Genomic DNA, 15,825 nt, shown 5'->3' on the forward strand with positions numbered 1-15,825 from the left:
AGAACTATGCCCGTGCTAGGTCTTCACTCTGAGAGATTCACAACCTTAGGAGCTAACTTACTTATACTTTTCATATTCTCGGTCTAAGAATTAGAGTTCATCGCTGAACTGAGAAAACTGCTAAGTTTACTCACTTATATTTGATTAATTTCTGTCCTTGCTACAGTGTGTGTATGTGTGTGTGTGTGTGTGTGTGTCTAAGTGTGTTTGTGTTTGTGTGTGTTGAAAGAGAGAAAGAATTCAGAAAACAGTCACATAAAGGTCCTTTTTGTGCATTTTAGAATGGACAGCAATACGATTCATTCTCTGGGATGACGTTCTAAGTCCTCAACATGATGATCTTTTAGCATTTTCCCAAAAAAATAATATTGTGACCAATGTTGAACTAAGAGTCATTACAAAATGATACTACAGTTCATGATAGGAAGATGAGAAATGCAAATGAAAATTAGTTTAATCATTCTTATATTAAATGTTCATTATTCTTATATTAAATATTTGTTATTAAATCCAAAATTTTTTTTAAAAAAGGAGAAGTTGAGGAAAAACTGAAACAGATTAGCAACTAAGTGTATATTTGATAAAGAAAAACCAACAAAGCCTAAAACTCCAAGGTTTCAGTTCCATCAAGAACAAAATGCAAATACGAAGGAGCCTAGAAGGCTAACAGTATACTTCTAACTTGGGCTTTACCACTAGCCTGGGATTTACTACCCCTAAGACATATAGAATGAGAACAGTTAAGACCTTTAAAACTTCTGTAGTTTACTATATCAACTCAAGACTACAGCAACATCCTCCTTCCAATTTCGCTTTTCTCTTTATTGGTCCAAATAAAAACAACAACAAACAAAGCCAACAACATGATGCTGTTCTCTCCCCTCCTCCCAGTTACAGTAGTACACCAACAGTGGGCATGGACACACACACACACACACACACACACACACACAACCACACACACACACACACACACACACACACACACCTCTGCATTCACATCACTCTTGGCACACACAGCACTTACATGCATGGTAAAACTATTAGAGGATTATCACAGCAGAAACAAGTGCCATAAGATCAATGAAGGGATACTGAAAAAAGATGTAACTTACCAGTATCGATTCAAACACTTGCAGATATTATAAACAAAAGAGAATTGCTTCTCAGATCTAAAGAGTCATCTGGAGACAGACAGACAGACAGACAGACACACACACACACACACACACACACAGAGAGAGAGAGAGAGAGAGAGAGAGAGAGAGAGAGAGAGAGAGAGAGAGAGAGAGACTATATTCTTAGTAATAGTGAAAATATAGCAAAGCCATTTCTTAAGAGAAATAAAAGAGAAATGGTTAACATTCAAGCTTAAATTAAGCAAATATATGACTAACCAGTGATGCTGCCTATACCACACCAAGGCAATAAACAAAGCAAACGAGCAAGGAGAAGTTAAAGAATTGGGAAACTGTATTTACAGCTCAGTCAAACTCAACAACTCCAGCTCACATCCTGCCCCATAGGTTGAAAGAGAAAAATTCAGATATTTGAATTTGGTTCCCAATAAAAAGCCACCCTGTGAAATCATCTCCACTGATGTCCTATTAACAGAATCTCAAGATTCTCACCATCAGTGCTTCTGTCTGGGGATGCAAGTAACTGGGTCCCTGGGTTTAGGGGAATAAGGAAGAAAAGCGTCTGACTTGGTTACATGTGCTGAGAAGCCTGCTAAGCTTAACCTCAGCTTGAAAAGTACACTTACCTAATCGTTCTTAAAACGTGAGCTATAATTTTATTATATTAACTAGCAATGAAACAAATATAGTGGGTAAGAAAGTTACAGACTGGAGGAGACAGTCAGCGCTAAGATGCTGAGACGCTGTACAGGACCACTTTCTGTCTAACAAGCTGGTGGTGTTAATGTTTGCTTATGGGGCTGGCAAACACCTACGATCTCAGTACTACTGAAGCAGAAACAAGAGGCTCAAAAAGTGAAGGCCTGGTATGTAGGAAGGCTATGGGTGTGTTATTTACCTTCAGAATGATACATAAAGCAACTGAAGTGAGTGGGCCACACTTGAAATTTGCACAAAGAAAATATGAGACATTGTCTATTATCATGCAAATTTAAACTTGGACTGGAGATGGCAGTCACAGAGCATTAGATAACCTTAGAGAAGACCTTTAAGCATAAAGAAGTCAATCTAGAAACATTTAGTAGTTAATGGTGAGACGCTTGAAAATTTCTCTAATATTCTCAAGAAATAACGGGAGATTGATTAAAACAATATATGGAAAAATGTTAGTTGTTAATAGACTAAGAACAGATACATGGGAGTTCTTTGAAAATTAAAAATTTTCTATAAAAGCCAACATATTAGCATCTTTCTTCAAAGGGCACATAAATATTACCATTTATCTCAACACAAAATGAAAATATTCTAAGTGCTCTGCAGTAGCAACAAAAATTAAACATTATATAATAATGATGAAATAATCTGATGAAAACTGCTTAGTAATTAAAATGACAATATTAAAGACTAAAACAACAAAAGTGCTCCTAGCATGTTAGAATGAGGACTGGCAGCACATTATTCTGAGAGTTTAAGTTTGTATGAATAGAAACAAATCATATACAGTGACAAAACAATGCAGCTGTATGTATGAAGATGGTGACATGTTTGTCACATGGTAATACTCTGTATTACTTCTGAAACAAAAGGCTGACATGAAGGAAATAACAAAGAATTGTGTAAGTGCAGAGGCTGACATGTATCTTGCTACACCATAAATTTTATTAAGTCTGATCTAGGACAATCTGGACAAGTTCTTTAAGCCATCCAAGGATGCTGTAAAGTTAATGCAGCCGCCCTTCAGGTACAGTGCAAAGACTTGCAAACAAATGCCTACAGTAACACAAACACACAATGAGCATTCGAAGAGCAGAACTTAGAGTGCTGTTACCATATTAAAGGCTGAAGCAAACCATGAGAGTAGAGATGGGCAAGGGACACGTGTGGTGAAATGCTCTCAGACCCTACATGGACAGAAAAGGAAAACAGGACAAAAGGCTTCCGAGGTTCCTGTGGGTCAGCTGCAGGTCAGGGGCAGGAGATGGGCCAAGAGTTCTGGGTCAGGACACAGTGGTCATCCTGAGTGAGCAGTGGAGCGGTGAGCAAGGCCACCATGGGAAGAATGGGAATTCCAACCAGTATCACACTGTGTTCAACCCTCTCTGCAGCTCAAGGCAAGCCCTACAGACTGAAGAGAGCAAGAAATGAATATGAAAGAGAAAATCAAAGGAGAAGCACACAGAGGACTCTACTGGAACAGGGCACAAGAACGTCCTGCTTGTTATGAGGAGCTAGGGATGGGCTCCTTGTGGTAGGTAACAGAGGATCAATAAAACATGAAAAGGGGTCCAAACACGAATGGTCTGGAATCCACATAAGACGACCTCTTCTTGTCTATTTAATGAAATGAACGGGGGAGGTCTAAAAAGGATAAGTCCCAGAACATGACCAGGTCCTATGACAGAGCCATACCTACAACACCAGGCTCTTGCAAACTGCACTGTCCTCTGCCCACAGGGCCGACCCATTCTCTCATCATCACCAAGCCAATGATTGTACCTACATTTATGAAGCAACTTTCTGTGTCTTAAAACACACTATAAAATGCAAACACTTAATGCTTTTTACATGGAAAGCTCTTTGATTTGCAGATCTTTTGCTCCATGTTAACAGAAGAGAGTGCATTGAACATTTGTTCAGCAAACTTTCCATCCGTGCCTACTATGTGTCAGGCACACAAAAACAAATAGTAGACTATTCATCAAGAAGCCTGCGAATCTCTGTAAATCAGTTTTGCGGTTCCTCAGAAAACTGGGCATAATACTACTGGAGGACCCTGCAATACCACTCCTGGGCACATACCCATAGGATTCTCCAGCATGTAATAAGGACATATGCTCCATATGTTCATAGCAACCTTATTTATAATAGCTGGAAAGAACCCAGATATCCCTCAACAGAGGAATGGATACAGAAAATGTGGTATATTTACACAATGGAATACTTAGCTATTAAAAACAATGAATTCATGAAATTCTTAGGCAAATGGGTGGAACTGGAAAATATCATCCTGAGTGAGGTAACCCAATCACAAAAGAACACACATAGTATGGACTCACTGATAAGTGGATATTAGCCCAGAAACTTTGAATACCCAAGACACAATTCACAGACCAAATGAAGCTCAAGAAGAAGGAAGAACAAAGTATGGATACTCTAGTCCTTCTTAGAAGGGGGAACAAAAGGAGGTTTTTTTTTTGTTTTGTTTTGTTTTGTTTTGTTTTGTTTTTCACAGAAGGAGATACAGAGACAAAGTGTGGAGCAGAGTCTGAGGGAAAGAACATCCAGAGACTGCCCTACTTAGGGATCCATCCCATATACAGTTACAAAACCCAGACACTATGGTGGATGCCCACAAGTACTTGCTGACCAGAGCTGGATATAGCAGTCACCTGAGAGACTCGGCTAGTGCGTGACAAATACAGAGGGGGCCACTCTCAGCCAGCCAGTCAACTGAGCACAGGGTCCCCAATGGGGGAGCTAGAGAAATGACCCAAGGAGCTGAAGGGGTTTGCAGTGCTACAGGAGGAACAACAATATGAGTCACCTAGTACTCCCAGAGCTCCCAGGGATAAAACCACTAACCAAAGAGTACACATGGAGCTACCAATGGCTCCAGATGCATAAGCAGCAGAGGATGACCTTGCTGGACATCAAAGGGAGAAGAGGCCCCTGGTCTTGGGAAGGCTTGATGCTGCAGTGTAGGAGAAGGCCAGGACAGGGAAGTGTTGATTGGGGAACAGGGGCAGGGAAGATGGGTTATGGGATTTTGGGGAGGAGGGGGAACCAGGAAAGGGGACAACACTTGAAATGTAAATAAAGAATATATCTAATAAAAATGGGGGGAGAAGCCTGTGAATATACTTAGCTATGTAGAGCACGTCTGCGAATGCATATGATCCAGCCAATGCACTTTGTGCAGAGTGTCCTGGAAACAAAGAGAACAGAGCTCACCTGGCCTATGCAGGGAGGGAAGAGAAAGGCTCCCTGAGAGCGGAGGCTGGAAAAGGCCCTGAGGAGAACTGCTGATCAACAGACAGGCAGAGACCACATGCTTCTCTGCCGTCACTCGTCTGAGCCTATTACACTATTCAAATAGAAGAGAGGTCCTGGTGCCTGTGATTATTAATTCTGGAGAGGAACAGAGGCATACCGAACCTTAGTATTGATAGATGTGTAGAATATGTTCACTGCAATGCTCATTAGTCAGCTAAGTTACTATTTTCTCAGATGATTTTTCTCCACTGATCATTTTTTATATTTAGCCATTTTTCATCTCCAATGAAACATACTTGTTCCTTAGAGGAGGGAAGCAAGGGGAAAATGAATATGTTCAACTTTCACATACACAGTTATACACACACAGACACATACACACACTCACACACAGTCACACACACACAGAGACACATACACACACTCACACACTCTCTCTCTCTCTCTCTCTCTCACACACACACACACACACTCACACACACATCTTTCATATATATATATACATTTATGTGTATAAAAAGAATTCTGTGTATGTGTTTTAATGTTTTATGTTACTGGATAATTGTGTTATTGCATAATAACAAAAATTTCTGAAATTTATTTAAACTTATTAAATGAGATAATTTAAAATACTATGAAAATAATATTCTTATATTTATTTTTTGATTTGTTTTTTTCGAGACAGGGTTTCTCTGTATAGCCCTGGCTGTCCTGGAACTCACTCTGTAGACCAGGCTGGCCTCGAACTCAGAAATCTGCCTGCCTCTGCCTCCCAGAGTGCTGGGATTACAGGCGTGTACCATATTCTTTTATTTCTAATTTATTTTTTATTATATCTTGTCCTTGGATAAAGCTAGCAAGGCTCAGAAACAACTGCTCAGGACACCAGTCCTTCCCACGACAGGTGCGGCAGTCTACCTGCAGCTCTAAAGGGCTGCCCCCATACCCGCTTCACGAGTGAGCTCTTAGCACCAGTGGCCTCAGTCTGAGGTTTTGGGGAAGTAGCACCATTCTGGTATTAGTGACTATTAGAAACTCTGACTCAGATATTCTGAAAGACCAGACAGATCTCAGCTATGCTCAAAAACAAAAGCAAGCTATCACCTCTCATCAGAAAACTGAAGTCAGAAGTTCAATGTCTTCCCCGAAATGAGCAGTGAGAACTGACACACAGGAAGACTGCAGCATCTCTGCTGCCAGAACTAAGGGGCCACCTTCACACCTGGGGTGTAATAGAACTCAAATGTCATTGCAAATGAAATTTAAAAATAAGAGGTTTTTTGGTCACTAAAAATCTTTAGCCCAAAACTATAGGAAAGGGAACCTGCATGCAGTTCTGGGTAAGTTCTCACACCATGTCTGCACGGACATTTTATTCTTTTTCTTATCATTTCCAGAAGGTCAGGACTTCAAAGGCTGTGGCTCGCTGGTGGAGTGCTGGCCTAGCGCGCAGGAAGCCCTAAGTCTGACCCCTGGCAGCAGGTAAACTGTATGCAGTTCACACTCAGTGCTGGAGGCAGGAGGATGAGGAACCCATGGTCATCCTCAGTGGCACAGCAAGTTTGCTGCCAGCCTGGGTACTCGTGACCTTGACTCAAAACCAAAAATGTCAGGACTTCACATCCAAAAATGACTTGTATAAGCCAATGTCTTCAGTTATGAAGGTGCATGCTTCATATTCAAATGCAATACAGGTCTACTGTGCAATAGAAGAACCCATTCTAAACAACTGGGGTGATCAATGATCGGGCCACACCTTAGATAGCTTGATAACTCTTGGTAACTGTAGCACCCCAGGCCTTCAAGAGGATGACTGTAAGGGTGAGACATGCCTGTGTAACCCAAAAATAATGCTTGCTGCACTCTCACCATCATCTACTTGTTAATGTGGCTTCAAGCAGAAACAGAAATGTTTTCAGTCTGAAAGATGAAAGTCTCCATCACATTTTGTCTAAGATGACTCCTATATATCAGAGCAGTAATATATCTTTTTTAAACATGGTTAGCACTGCTTGTCACAGCCCAGACTCAGGCAATGACAACTTAAAATAATAACATAGGCTTCTTTGATTCTTCCTTGCAAGCCTCAAAGAAGCCAAATGAAAAGGGAGGAGCGCCTTTTCGACCTCCAGTATTGTGCAATTCATGTTTAAATTGATAATCTAGATTTCATCTTCTGACCTTGAGGGGACTCACTATTTCAACTGTCAAATGCAAATCTCAACCCATCTCCCCAAAATGATCTATTATCATTTGATAATGGATTATATGGAAATAAACATACAAAAGAGAGTGCTGAGAAGGCAGGGTTATAATTAATCCCTGATTTTCCACAAACTCCTCTATACTTTCTATTCCAGTCATTTAAACATGAAACTCGGTCCTTTTACACCTGTGGTAATACAATGGACATTATAATGGGAATTTTCTTGGGTAGATTAATTTGCCACTCTGTGTTAATTTAAATCCACATTCTAATTGGCCCATGTTGCTGTGCAGAACATAATAACAAAGTATGGAAAGAATAACAGACATACAGGGACTGATGGCACCAATAACCACCCTGAGAGCTGCCATTTTCTTCTTAATTATTAAAACATAAACACTTTCCCTTAGACTGATCTCCCACTATCAGACTAGGGGTGCATCGTGGATGTGTAAACGCAGGCAGCCGCGTGGGTATGGACGAGGATGGGAGACACTCAGGGCTGCCAGGACTCTGGGGAACTGGTACTTGATCCATCACGGACTGAACTGAGAGTCTTCAAGACTCCTTTTGAAGACAGTGGTTCTGTTTCAACCTTCACAACTTTGCCAAAATGATACAACTGGGTAGCACTGTGGAAAGACCCAAGTGTGACTCCCCCAAAGTTCTCTCATTGAAGTCATAACCCTTATTGTGATGATATCTGGAGTTGGAGACTTGGAACAAGCATAGATGTAGACACGGTTATAGGCCCTTCCTAGTGAGATTATAACTGAATAAAGAAACAAACAAAAGATGCAACTTTTCTGTCCTTGGGCACATACAAAAGAGGTTGTGGAAGCACACAGTAAGATGAGCGTTGACTAGAAGCCAGGAACAGAACCCTCCAGAGCCTGCCACACTGGTACCCTGATCTTAGACTTCAGCCTTTACCATGGGCAGAAAAAGACATTTTGTTACAGCAATCTAAAATCAGGTATGTGGAAAGACAGAAAAGCTTTTGAGAGACATTGTATCCACAGAAAATAGAACAGTCTTGTTACTGATAGTCTCTAAGCAGGTGTTTCCAGGTTCTTGGGATCTTGTTCAAAGAGTTGAAGATTCACAGGCAAATTAAAGCAGCAGGGGTTTGATTCCAACGCAAAGTTTAAGTATAGGTTAAATGTGCTGCAAGAAAGAATAATTTGAGCAGGCTTGCAACTTAAAGAGTGCCTGGTCACTGCCACCTGAGTATTCCTTTTGTGGTTGGTTGCTAGGGGCATAAGTGATCTGCTTTTGATTGATAGCCTTGGGTTCTGTAGGCCTTAGTTCACTGCACACATCCTTTACCATGATGCATATAATTTCAATCATATGTGTACCCAACCATGCACTGGCATAAGATGATAAAAGTTCACTAAGAGGACATGTTTACCTTACTGTGCATGTACCTAAAATGAGTCCTAGCTGGACCAGCCCATTGCCTGCAGTTCCTGGATAAGTTTCAGGATATGTCTAATGTGAAAAGGACATCCATTAAAACCAAAAGGTTACCTATACCCAACTCCTAGCAACTGATTTCTCCTTCTCCTGGACCCACAGAAAAGGGAGCCCCAAGAAGTATTCAGGTTCTCTTGAGCACTCTGGCTTGGAGTCCACTGCTCCTTTGTAGTATATATAACCTTTACCTTCACTGGCTTCTGGAGAAAATTCCTTGCTGCTTGTATGTTTCTTTAGTCTTTGAACAATGCTCAAAGAGTCTGAAAATTCCAGGTCCAGATAAAGATTATCAGTAAGGTGTGTTTGTGTGTGTGCTTTTGTTTATTTTCCAATAGAAAAATCACATCTTTTCAATTGTATCTACTTTTTCCTTTTACTGAGAACTCACTGTGGCAAGACCCTAAAAGGTAAGGGTATATAGTTATTGTAGACTTAATCATGAGTGAATCTGGTCAAAAAACACAGATGTTCCTTGTTCCTAAGTAGCTATTGGTTTTATGAAGTTTCTTCTGTAGAAAGCAATAGAACAAAGGATATTATAAATCAAGCCTAGACATATATGGACACAGACAAGCAGATTTCATCACGGTTGGACAGTCTCCACTACAGCACTGAGATGTGCCTGATGAACTCTTGCCTTGGGTTGGTGAAGCATTATGCAGTAGATTGTAAGAGAGAACCAAGAGGAGGCTGCAGTTCCCCTTGAGAGACATGTGGATCTCTCAGGAGTAGATCGTCCACAGCTCAAGGGACAGGACTGGAGTGACCCTCTTTCGTGGGGGCCGTAGAAGCCTATATGTATGGCATGTCCGACCATCTGCCAGGCTGCTAGTGCCTTGCCAGAAAAGGGATGTTTGTGTAGCACAGTCGCAGGTTTCCCTACACTTTGCCGTCTCAGATCTGAGTGCAGAGGACGGTTGTTTCATCTCATCCACACTCGGACTTATCAAGCCTCATGTAACACTGTTTTCCCAGTGTCTGGGGCTATCACCCTTAGAACAGGAACAAGAAGGTGAGCAGAGCCCTTGTCAGAAGATGGATATGAAAGCTCAGTTTCTGCATATAATAACTTTCAATTGCAGCAAATTAGGAGGCACTCAGGCCTTGTGGCAGTAGAGGGCACCAACATCAGGGCAAACTCTTAGCTGGACGTATGTTTACTGCAGCCCTTCTGCACCTGGGCTCTCCCATGTCTCACAGCCTACACTTCCTGTGTCTCGGGAATACCTGGAAAGGTGAAAGCAGCAACATGGAAGACCCATGGCCTTCAACACGCAGTCACTTTAAGAACAGCCAAGGAGAATTGTGATGCCCCACCCTGTAAACTAGGTTTTCAGTTGTGACTGTGGCAAATTCAGTGCTTTCTACTGGAATCCATGGGGGTCTGATATACTAGGGCCCACGGAGTATTAGTATGCACAGCTAGGTTTACCAGTTGGCTATGGTCAAAAGTGAATATGACCTTGCAGAATAGGTTCTAGTCACATAAGCATTCTGTGATGTTTAAAAGAAGAGGGGGAAGAAGAAAATGTCAATTTCATGCTGCCAAAGATTCTCTACTGCTGACTCCAATATTTATTCATTTTTTTTTAAATAAAATTGATTTGGATCAGTTTGAGATAACTGCTGGGGATGGAACATTTCCCTTTCAGGTATGTCGCTTGTTTTTGTTTCTGATATGGTCTCAAAAGGAACATTGCTGATGTTTTTCTGTGTGACATTGTAGTCCTAGAAGAGTTAAAATAAGAAACTACCTGCTTAATCTGCCAGAAAACACACGAGAGGAGCAATCAGCTCTGCAGAGTTGCTGGGAACGAGTACGCCTGGCTGCTTTAGGCCGTGCTGATTGTCAGTCTTTCAAAATTCAAGTCATTACCAGATGCTGATCTACTATAATATTGTGATATTTTATCTGATTACACTTACCTGATTGTGCCTTATCTGCTATTTGCCTTCCCATTCTTCCATGTATATTAAATGCAGGTGCTTTTATTATTCTGAGAGCTACAGAGAGTTGACTGCTCTGAATATAAATGGGGATATTATATCATTAACTTGCTCTGAAAGCAGGACCATTCACTGTGTAAATCACATGCAAGGTACCTGCTGGAGACACAATAAACTGTAATGTCTTGAGAAAGAAAGCAACACAGAATGGATAAGGAGATAAAAATTTAAGGCATTGTTAAAGAAGGGTAATCTTCAAAATCCTATTTGGTTCTTTCAAACTAGCGTTTGTTGATAATACAACCTTTATATTAGAAACTTTTTTAGTTAGGGGATAAAAATCTTCTGGGAAGATATCACACCATGGATTCTGTCACCAGTGGAAATGGCACAAACACCACAACTAGTTACAGTCCATGGCTTACTGAGTTAGGAGAACAATGCTAGTGCCCCAGTAGAAGCTTTTAGAGGACTGTCCTTTGATTTGGCAAATATATTCTTATTTGGATGGGTTGCCTGGACAACACGAACAATGTCCAAATGGTGCCCGCATTTTCGGACATTAAAAGCTGAAAAACTTAGAATCCGGCTGCAAATTTCAAAGGAAGCAGTGTGCAGAGAAGTGCGGCAGAGCTGAAGCAGTGCCTGGCTTCCCGACACTCTGGGGTGGCCTGCTCTGCTCGGCCCTCCACTGCATCAGTCCTGCCAAAACTTAATCCACCATCACTTAAGTTTCAGGAAATCTATTTTCAGAGCAGATGTGACGTGAGAGCTGAACTGAGCCGCTGCCCTCTGCTGAAGAGAGTATCAGGCAGCCAGCTCACTCAACAGCATCACGGTCACGCTCCTCTCCTCAGGCAGCATATGGGAGACGCGTAGCCCACTTGACTTACCTGTTCACTGCCACGACAAAAGGCCACTGAAGGACTGGGAGGAAGGCTCAGTATGAGGCTGGGATGGATTCTCAGAATTGCAAGACACAACAAAAAAGTTGAAAGGCAACTCAGTGGAGGGTTTGCTTTGCTTCGGGGTGAGGGTGTAGTCCACCTCGTGGGAAAGACAAAGTAGCGGAAGTGCTCCTCAGCTGTGACTCCTCACTCTCCACACTTGGACAAAACAGGAAATAAAGCAAGAGAAGGCCGGCACTCGACTTGGTTTCTCTTTTCTTACTTTTTTTTTTTGTTGTTGTTTTATTTCAGGGCCCTTGCTCACAAAATAATGCTACTCACACTCAGGGCGGGTCTCCCCATTCAGGTAAGCCTCTCTGGGAACACCATCTAGACACTTCTACAGGTCTGATTCCAGATGAGTTTAAAATCGATCATGTTGACAACCAAGATCAAACATCATGCTTCCCAGGGACACAAGCTACCATCTTAGCCTGAAATAGGGCGGCCAGTCACATTATTTCAGGTCTAGATGTACAGAAAGGACACATAAGAGGACCACTGGGACCGTGAGGGGGAACTTAACCTGTTCAGTTTCCTCCCAGGTTCCCTGTGGGAAGGCATTCCTTGTATAAGTGCTGGCTGTTACCCAGAAGTGCACGGTCCACACCCACCTGAACCAACTACGTTAAAGCAAGTCAAGGCTGCCTTTTGATCAGAAAAAAATCTTTAATATTATTAAACTACATGCCAAAAGGGAGAACTTAACTTTAGAAGATGGTCTGGTCTTTTCAACAATTCCATACCTGCATACATTTTCTCAAAAGAGATATTTAATAGGATTTTTGAGATCTTGTTAAACATACTTGCTCCTAAATAAAAGTAATTTTAACTGGCTATTATTTTACACATTTTAAAAGATCTATTCTCAAAATCATGAAAATCAGTAAGGCAGAAATAAATAAATGAGCTATGTCTAAACATTAAAGCTATAAGGCTTTTAGCAAAGGAGAATGCAAGCCTAAGTCACAAAAATGATTAAAGTTTAACTTTCCTGCTTGTCAAAAGACACCACGATGAAAATGAAGAGTGATCAGAAAGACATGAGCCTCAGAAACATGGCAAAGGACGTATGTGACGAAGGACGTCTTTACAATGGCAAAAAGCTAATATCCACTTATAAGTGAGTGTATAACATGTATCTTCTTTCGTGGTTGGGTTATGCACTCAGGATGATAGTTTCTAGTTCCAGTCACTTGCCTAAGAATTTCATGCATTCATTGTTTTTAATAGCTGAGTAGTATTCCACTGTGTAATGTACCACTTTTTCTGTATCCTTTCCTCTGTTGAAGGATATCTGGGTTCTTTCCAGCTTCTGGCTATTATCATAAACAAGGCTGCTATGAACATAGTGGAGCATGTGTCCTTGTTATACGGTGGGAGAGTGGAGGAACACCCTCATAGAAGCAAGGGGAGGGAGAATAGGAGAGGGGGGTTTCTGGGAGAGGGGGAAAGCGGGTAAGGGGATAACACTTGACATGTAAATAAATTAAAATTAAAAAAAGGAAAAACAAAACAACAGAAAGAGAAAATGTAACTCAAGTGAACAATTCATCAATATAATTGTATTGTGCACTAAAAAAATAAATAAATAAAATGGCAAAAACTTAGAATTAAAAATATATATTCACTAGTGACCAGTGACCACATGCAAAGCACTATGTATCTCAGGGAAATGTAAGTAAATTAAAAGCAAGTGGAAAGGTGAGAAAGACACCGAAAGGGAAAGGTCTCTTTCTACACTTATGTTCCCTAGCATGCTCTGAATCTAGATTCTTCTACTCTAGATACCCCACTTTTTCTAGCTGAGGGTTCCAGACTGAATATTCCATTCTCCTCTCACATACACACCAAATAATAGTGCTAGTTAATAACAATAATGCTATAACACAGCAGAATCAAACTGTCATTTGCCTAGTTTCTAGAATAAAGAATTCTTGGTTTAAAAATGAAAAATTATGACCTCTCCCTAGATTGCTAGGAGAAACCATCTGGACATAGGTTCTTTCATGTTCCTTTTTAGGTTTGGCAACTATGGTGCTTATTATAATACTGCTTGATGTATACAAACAAAAAATGTATTTAGACGTCTATGTTTCATATTATTATACATACAGTCTGGGTCTTTGGCTGGGGATATCTAGAATGAGGAATCAGGCATTTGAACTGAGCTTTTTTTATCATGGGGTTTCACAATAGGGCTCTGGAACCCTGGGAGGATTCTATTTCGGATCTCATCTGTGTCTGCACAGTGCTCAATAGACACAGTTTATGTATAAGGCAGTCAGGAGGCTGCGATGGGGCTCAACTGGTAAAGCGTTCTCCTTTCATGCATAAAAGAAGTACTCAGAATTACCTAAATCAGGCATGGTTGTGTTCCACCATGCTCAGCTACTGCCAACTGTTTTAATGGCAGAGTTTTGAGGGTCATCAACAAAATTTATAGCAATTTCTCATCCCAAGACACCATGTCAAATTCAACTCATTTGAACAGTCATAGCTAACTTGTACAATAGCATGGAAAAGTAGTTTTCTATCCCTAACAGGGTAGGAGGTGACTCCCTGCTCCCCACTTAAAATACAATGTGCCTTCAGATACAGTGCTCAGCTGATATTAGCCTTTGTCGTAAAAATTCTATCATCTGTATTGATATCCAAGCATCTAGGTCAGAAAAAAAGGCATCCTTAAAAGTGAGAAGTTGAGCAGCTATTTGCTTACAGACTAAGTCATCCATCTACAGACTGATCTCTGCCAAATTCTCCGTGATTCTGTTACTCTGTTATTTATGAGGAGCCTTGCCTTCATGTTTCAGAAATTACCAACTAGTCAGCACTGATGGGTATGTATTTGTCTTGCTCGCTCAGTGGCAAGAAACATACATAATAAATTCTTAGGAATGTTATCTCTTTCGTTTAAAGCCAAAACAACTGCTGAATTATTGATTGGTCATAGAATCTGTTCATAGGTAGAAGGAAATACTACCTGTTAAAGACTTGAGAAGGACTTCAACACTTCTGTGTTTCCAAAATCAGAGAAGTTCTCATGTTCTCATCCCAACATCTGGGAGGCTTTGGCAGGAAGCTCATGTGTCTGAGGCCAGCCTTTAGCCACATAGAATGTTCCAGGCTAGCCTAAGCTACAATGAAAAATAAGTAACACATGAGAATTAAAATAAGAAAGTGTGTTTCATGACAAGGAAACTGTTCCTGAGTGCTCTTCGAGTATTTTAATTCAGTTATTTCTCTCAGGAAGATGGCAGCAGATTGTTGCCTACATGTCCATTTGATTAAATAATAATAATAATAATAATAATAATTTGTGGTTCTTAATCCTCCTAATGCTGTGACCCTTTAGTACAGTTTCTCATGTTGTGGTGACCCCCAGCCATAAAATTATTTCACTACTGTTACGAATAATAATGCGAATATCTGCTATGTGACCCCCCCCAAAGGTCACAACCCACAGGCTGAGAACCTCTACTCTACTTCTGTACTTTCGTTATTTTGTCTTTTTTTTTTCTTTCATAGAGCTGAGAACCAAACCCAGAGCCTTGCCCCTGCTAGGCTCTGAGCTAAATCCCCACTGAGCTAAATCCCCAACCCCTTAAAGTACTTTATACTTTACGGTACAACTTACTACATTTGTCTTTGTATTATCAAACTATCATATAAACATTATTTTAAAGCATAAAACAGATCTGTACATTCACTTTCTTTCTTTCTTTTCTTCTTTCTTTCTTTTTGCTGTTTAATAAGGGCCATAGGCTGCTATCAAATTGTATTGAATCTTATTTAATTCTGAAAAAAAAAAACCCTAAGATATTATCATACTATTTTATCATCAATAAAGTCCAAAAAGAAGGAGAAAGCCCTGGTGCTGGAAAGGCTTGATCCAGGATCATAGGGAAGTACCAGGACAAAGAAATTGGAGGGGGGTGATTGGGGAATGGGTGGAGGGAAGAGGGCTTATGGGACATATGGAGAGGGGGGAACTGGGAAAGGGAAAAGCATTTGGAATGTAAACAAAGAATATAGAAAAAACACAAATCTGTAAGCTGATGAAAAAATTTTAAATTTTATGCCAGCATAAAATACCTCTTTTTGAAAAACTAGT

The 15,825-nt window shown here is 40.6% G+C and overlaps 1 protein-coding gene across 5 annotated transcripts in view; it reads right to left on the bottom strand.

The window, feature by feature from the left end:
* Caap1 (caspase activity and apoptosis inhibitor 1) overlaps nt 1-15,825 on the bottom strand; it is a 98,663-nt gene that overhangs the window by 11,130 nt on the left and 71,708 nt on the right. The window contains exon 6 of one of the 5 annotated variants that reach the window (XM_052176760.1): nt 14,734-14,848. The exons of the other annotated variants lie outside the window; for them this stretch is intronic. Within the exon in view, the coding sequence (XP_052032720.1) occupies nt 14,844-14,848 (5 nt within the window). The 3' untranslated portion in view covers nt 14,734-14,843. Of the gene's footprint in view, nt 1-14,733; nt 14,849-15,825 lie in introns of those variants that run through there. 5 annotated transcript variants of the gene reach the window in all.

This window comes from Apodemus sylvaticus, chromosome 3 (assembly GCF_947179515.1).
Source record: "Apodemus sylvaticus chromosome 3, mApoSyl1.1, whole genome shotgun sequence".
NCBI classification, from domain to species: domain Eukaryota; kingdom Metazoa; phylum Chordata; class Mammalia; order Rodentia; family Muridae; genus Apodemus; species Apodemus sylvaticus.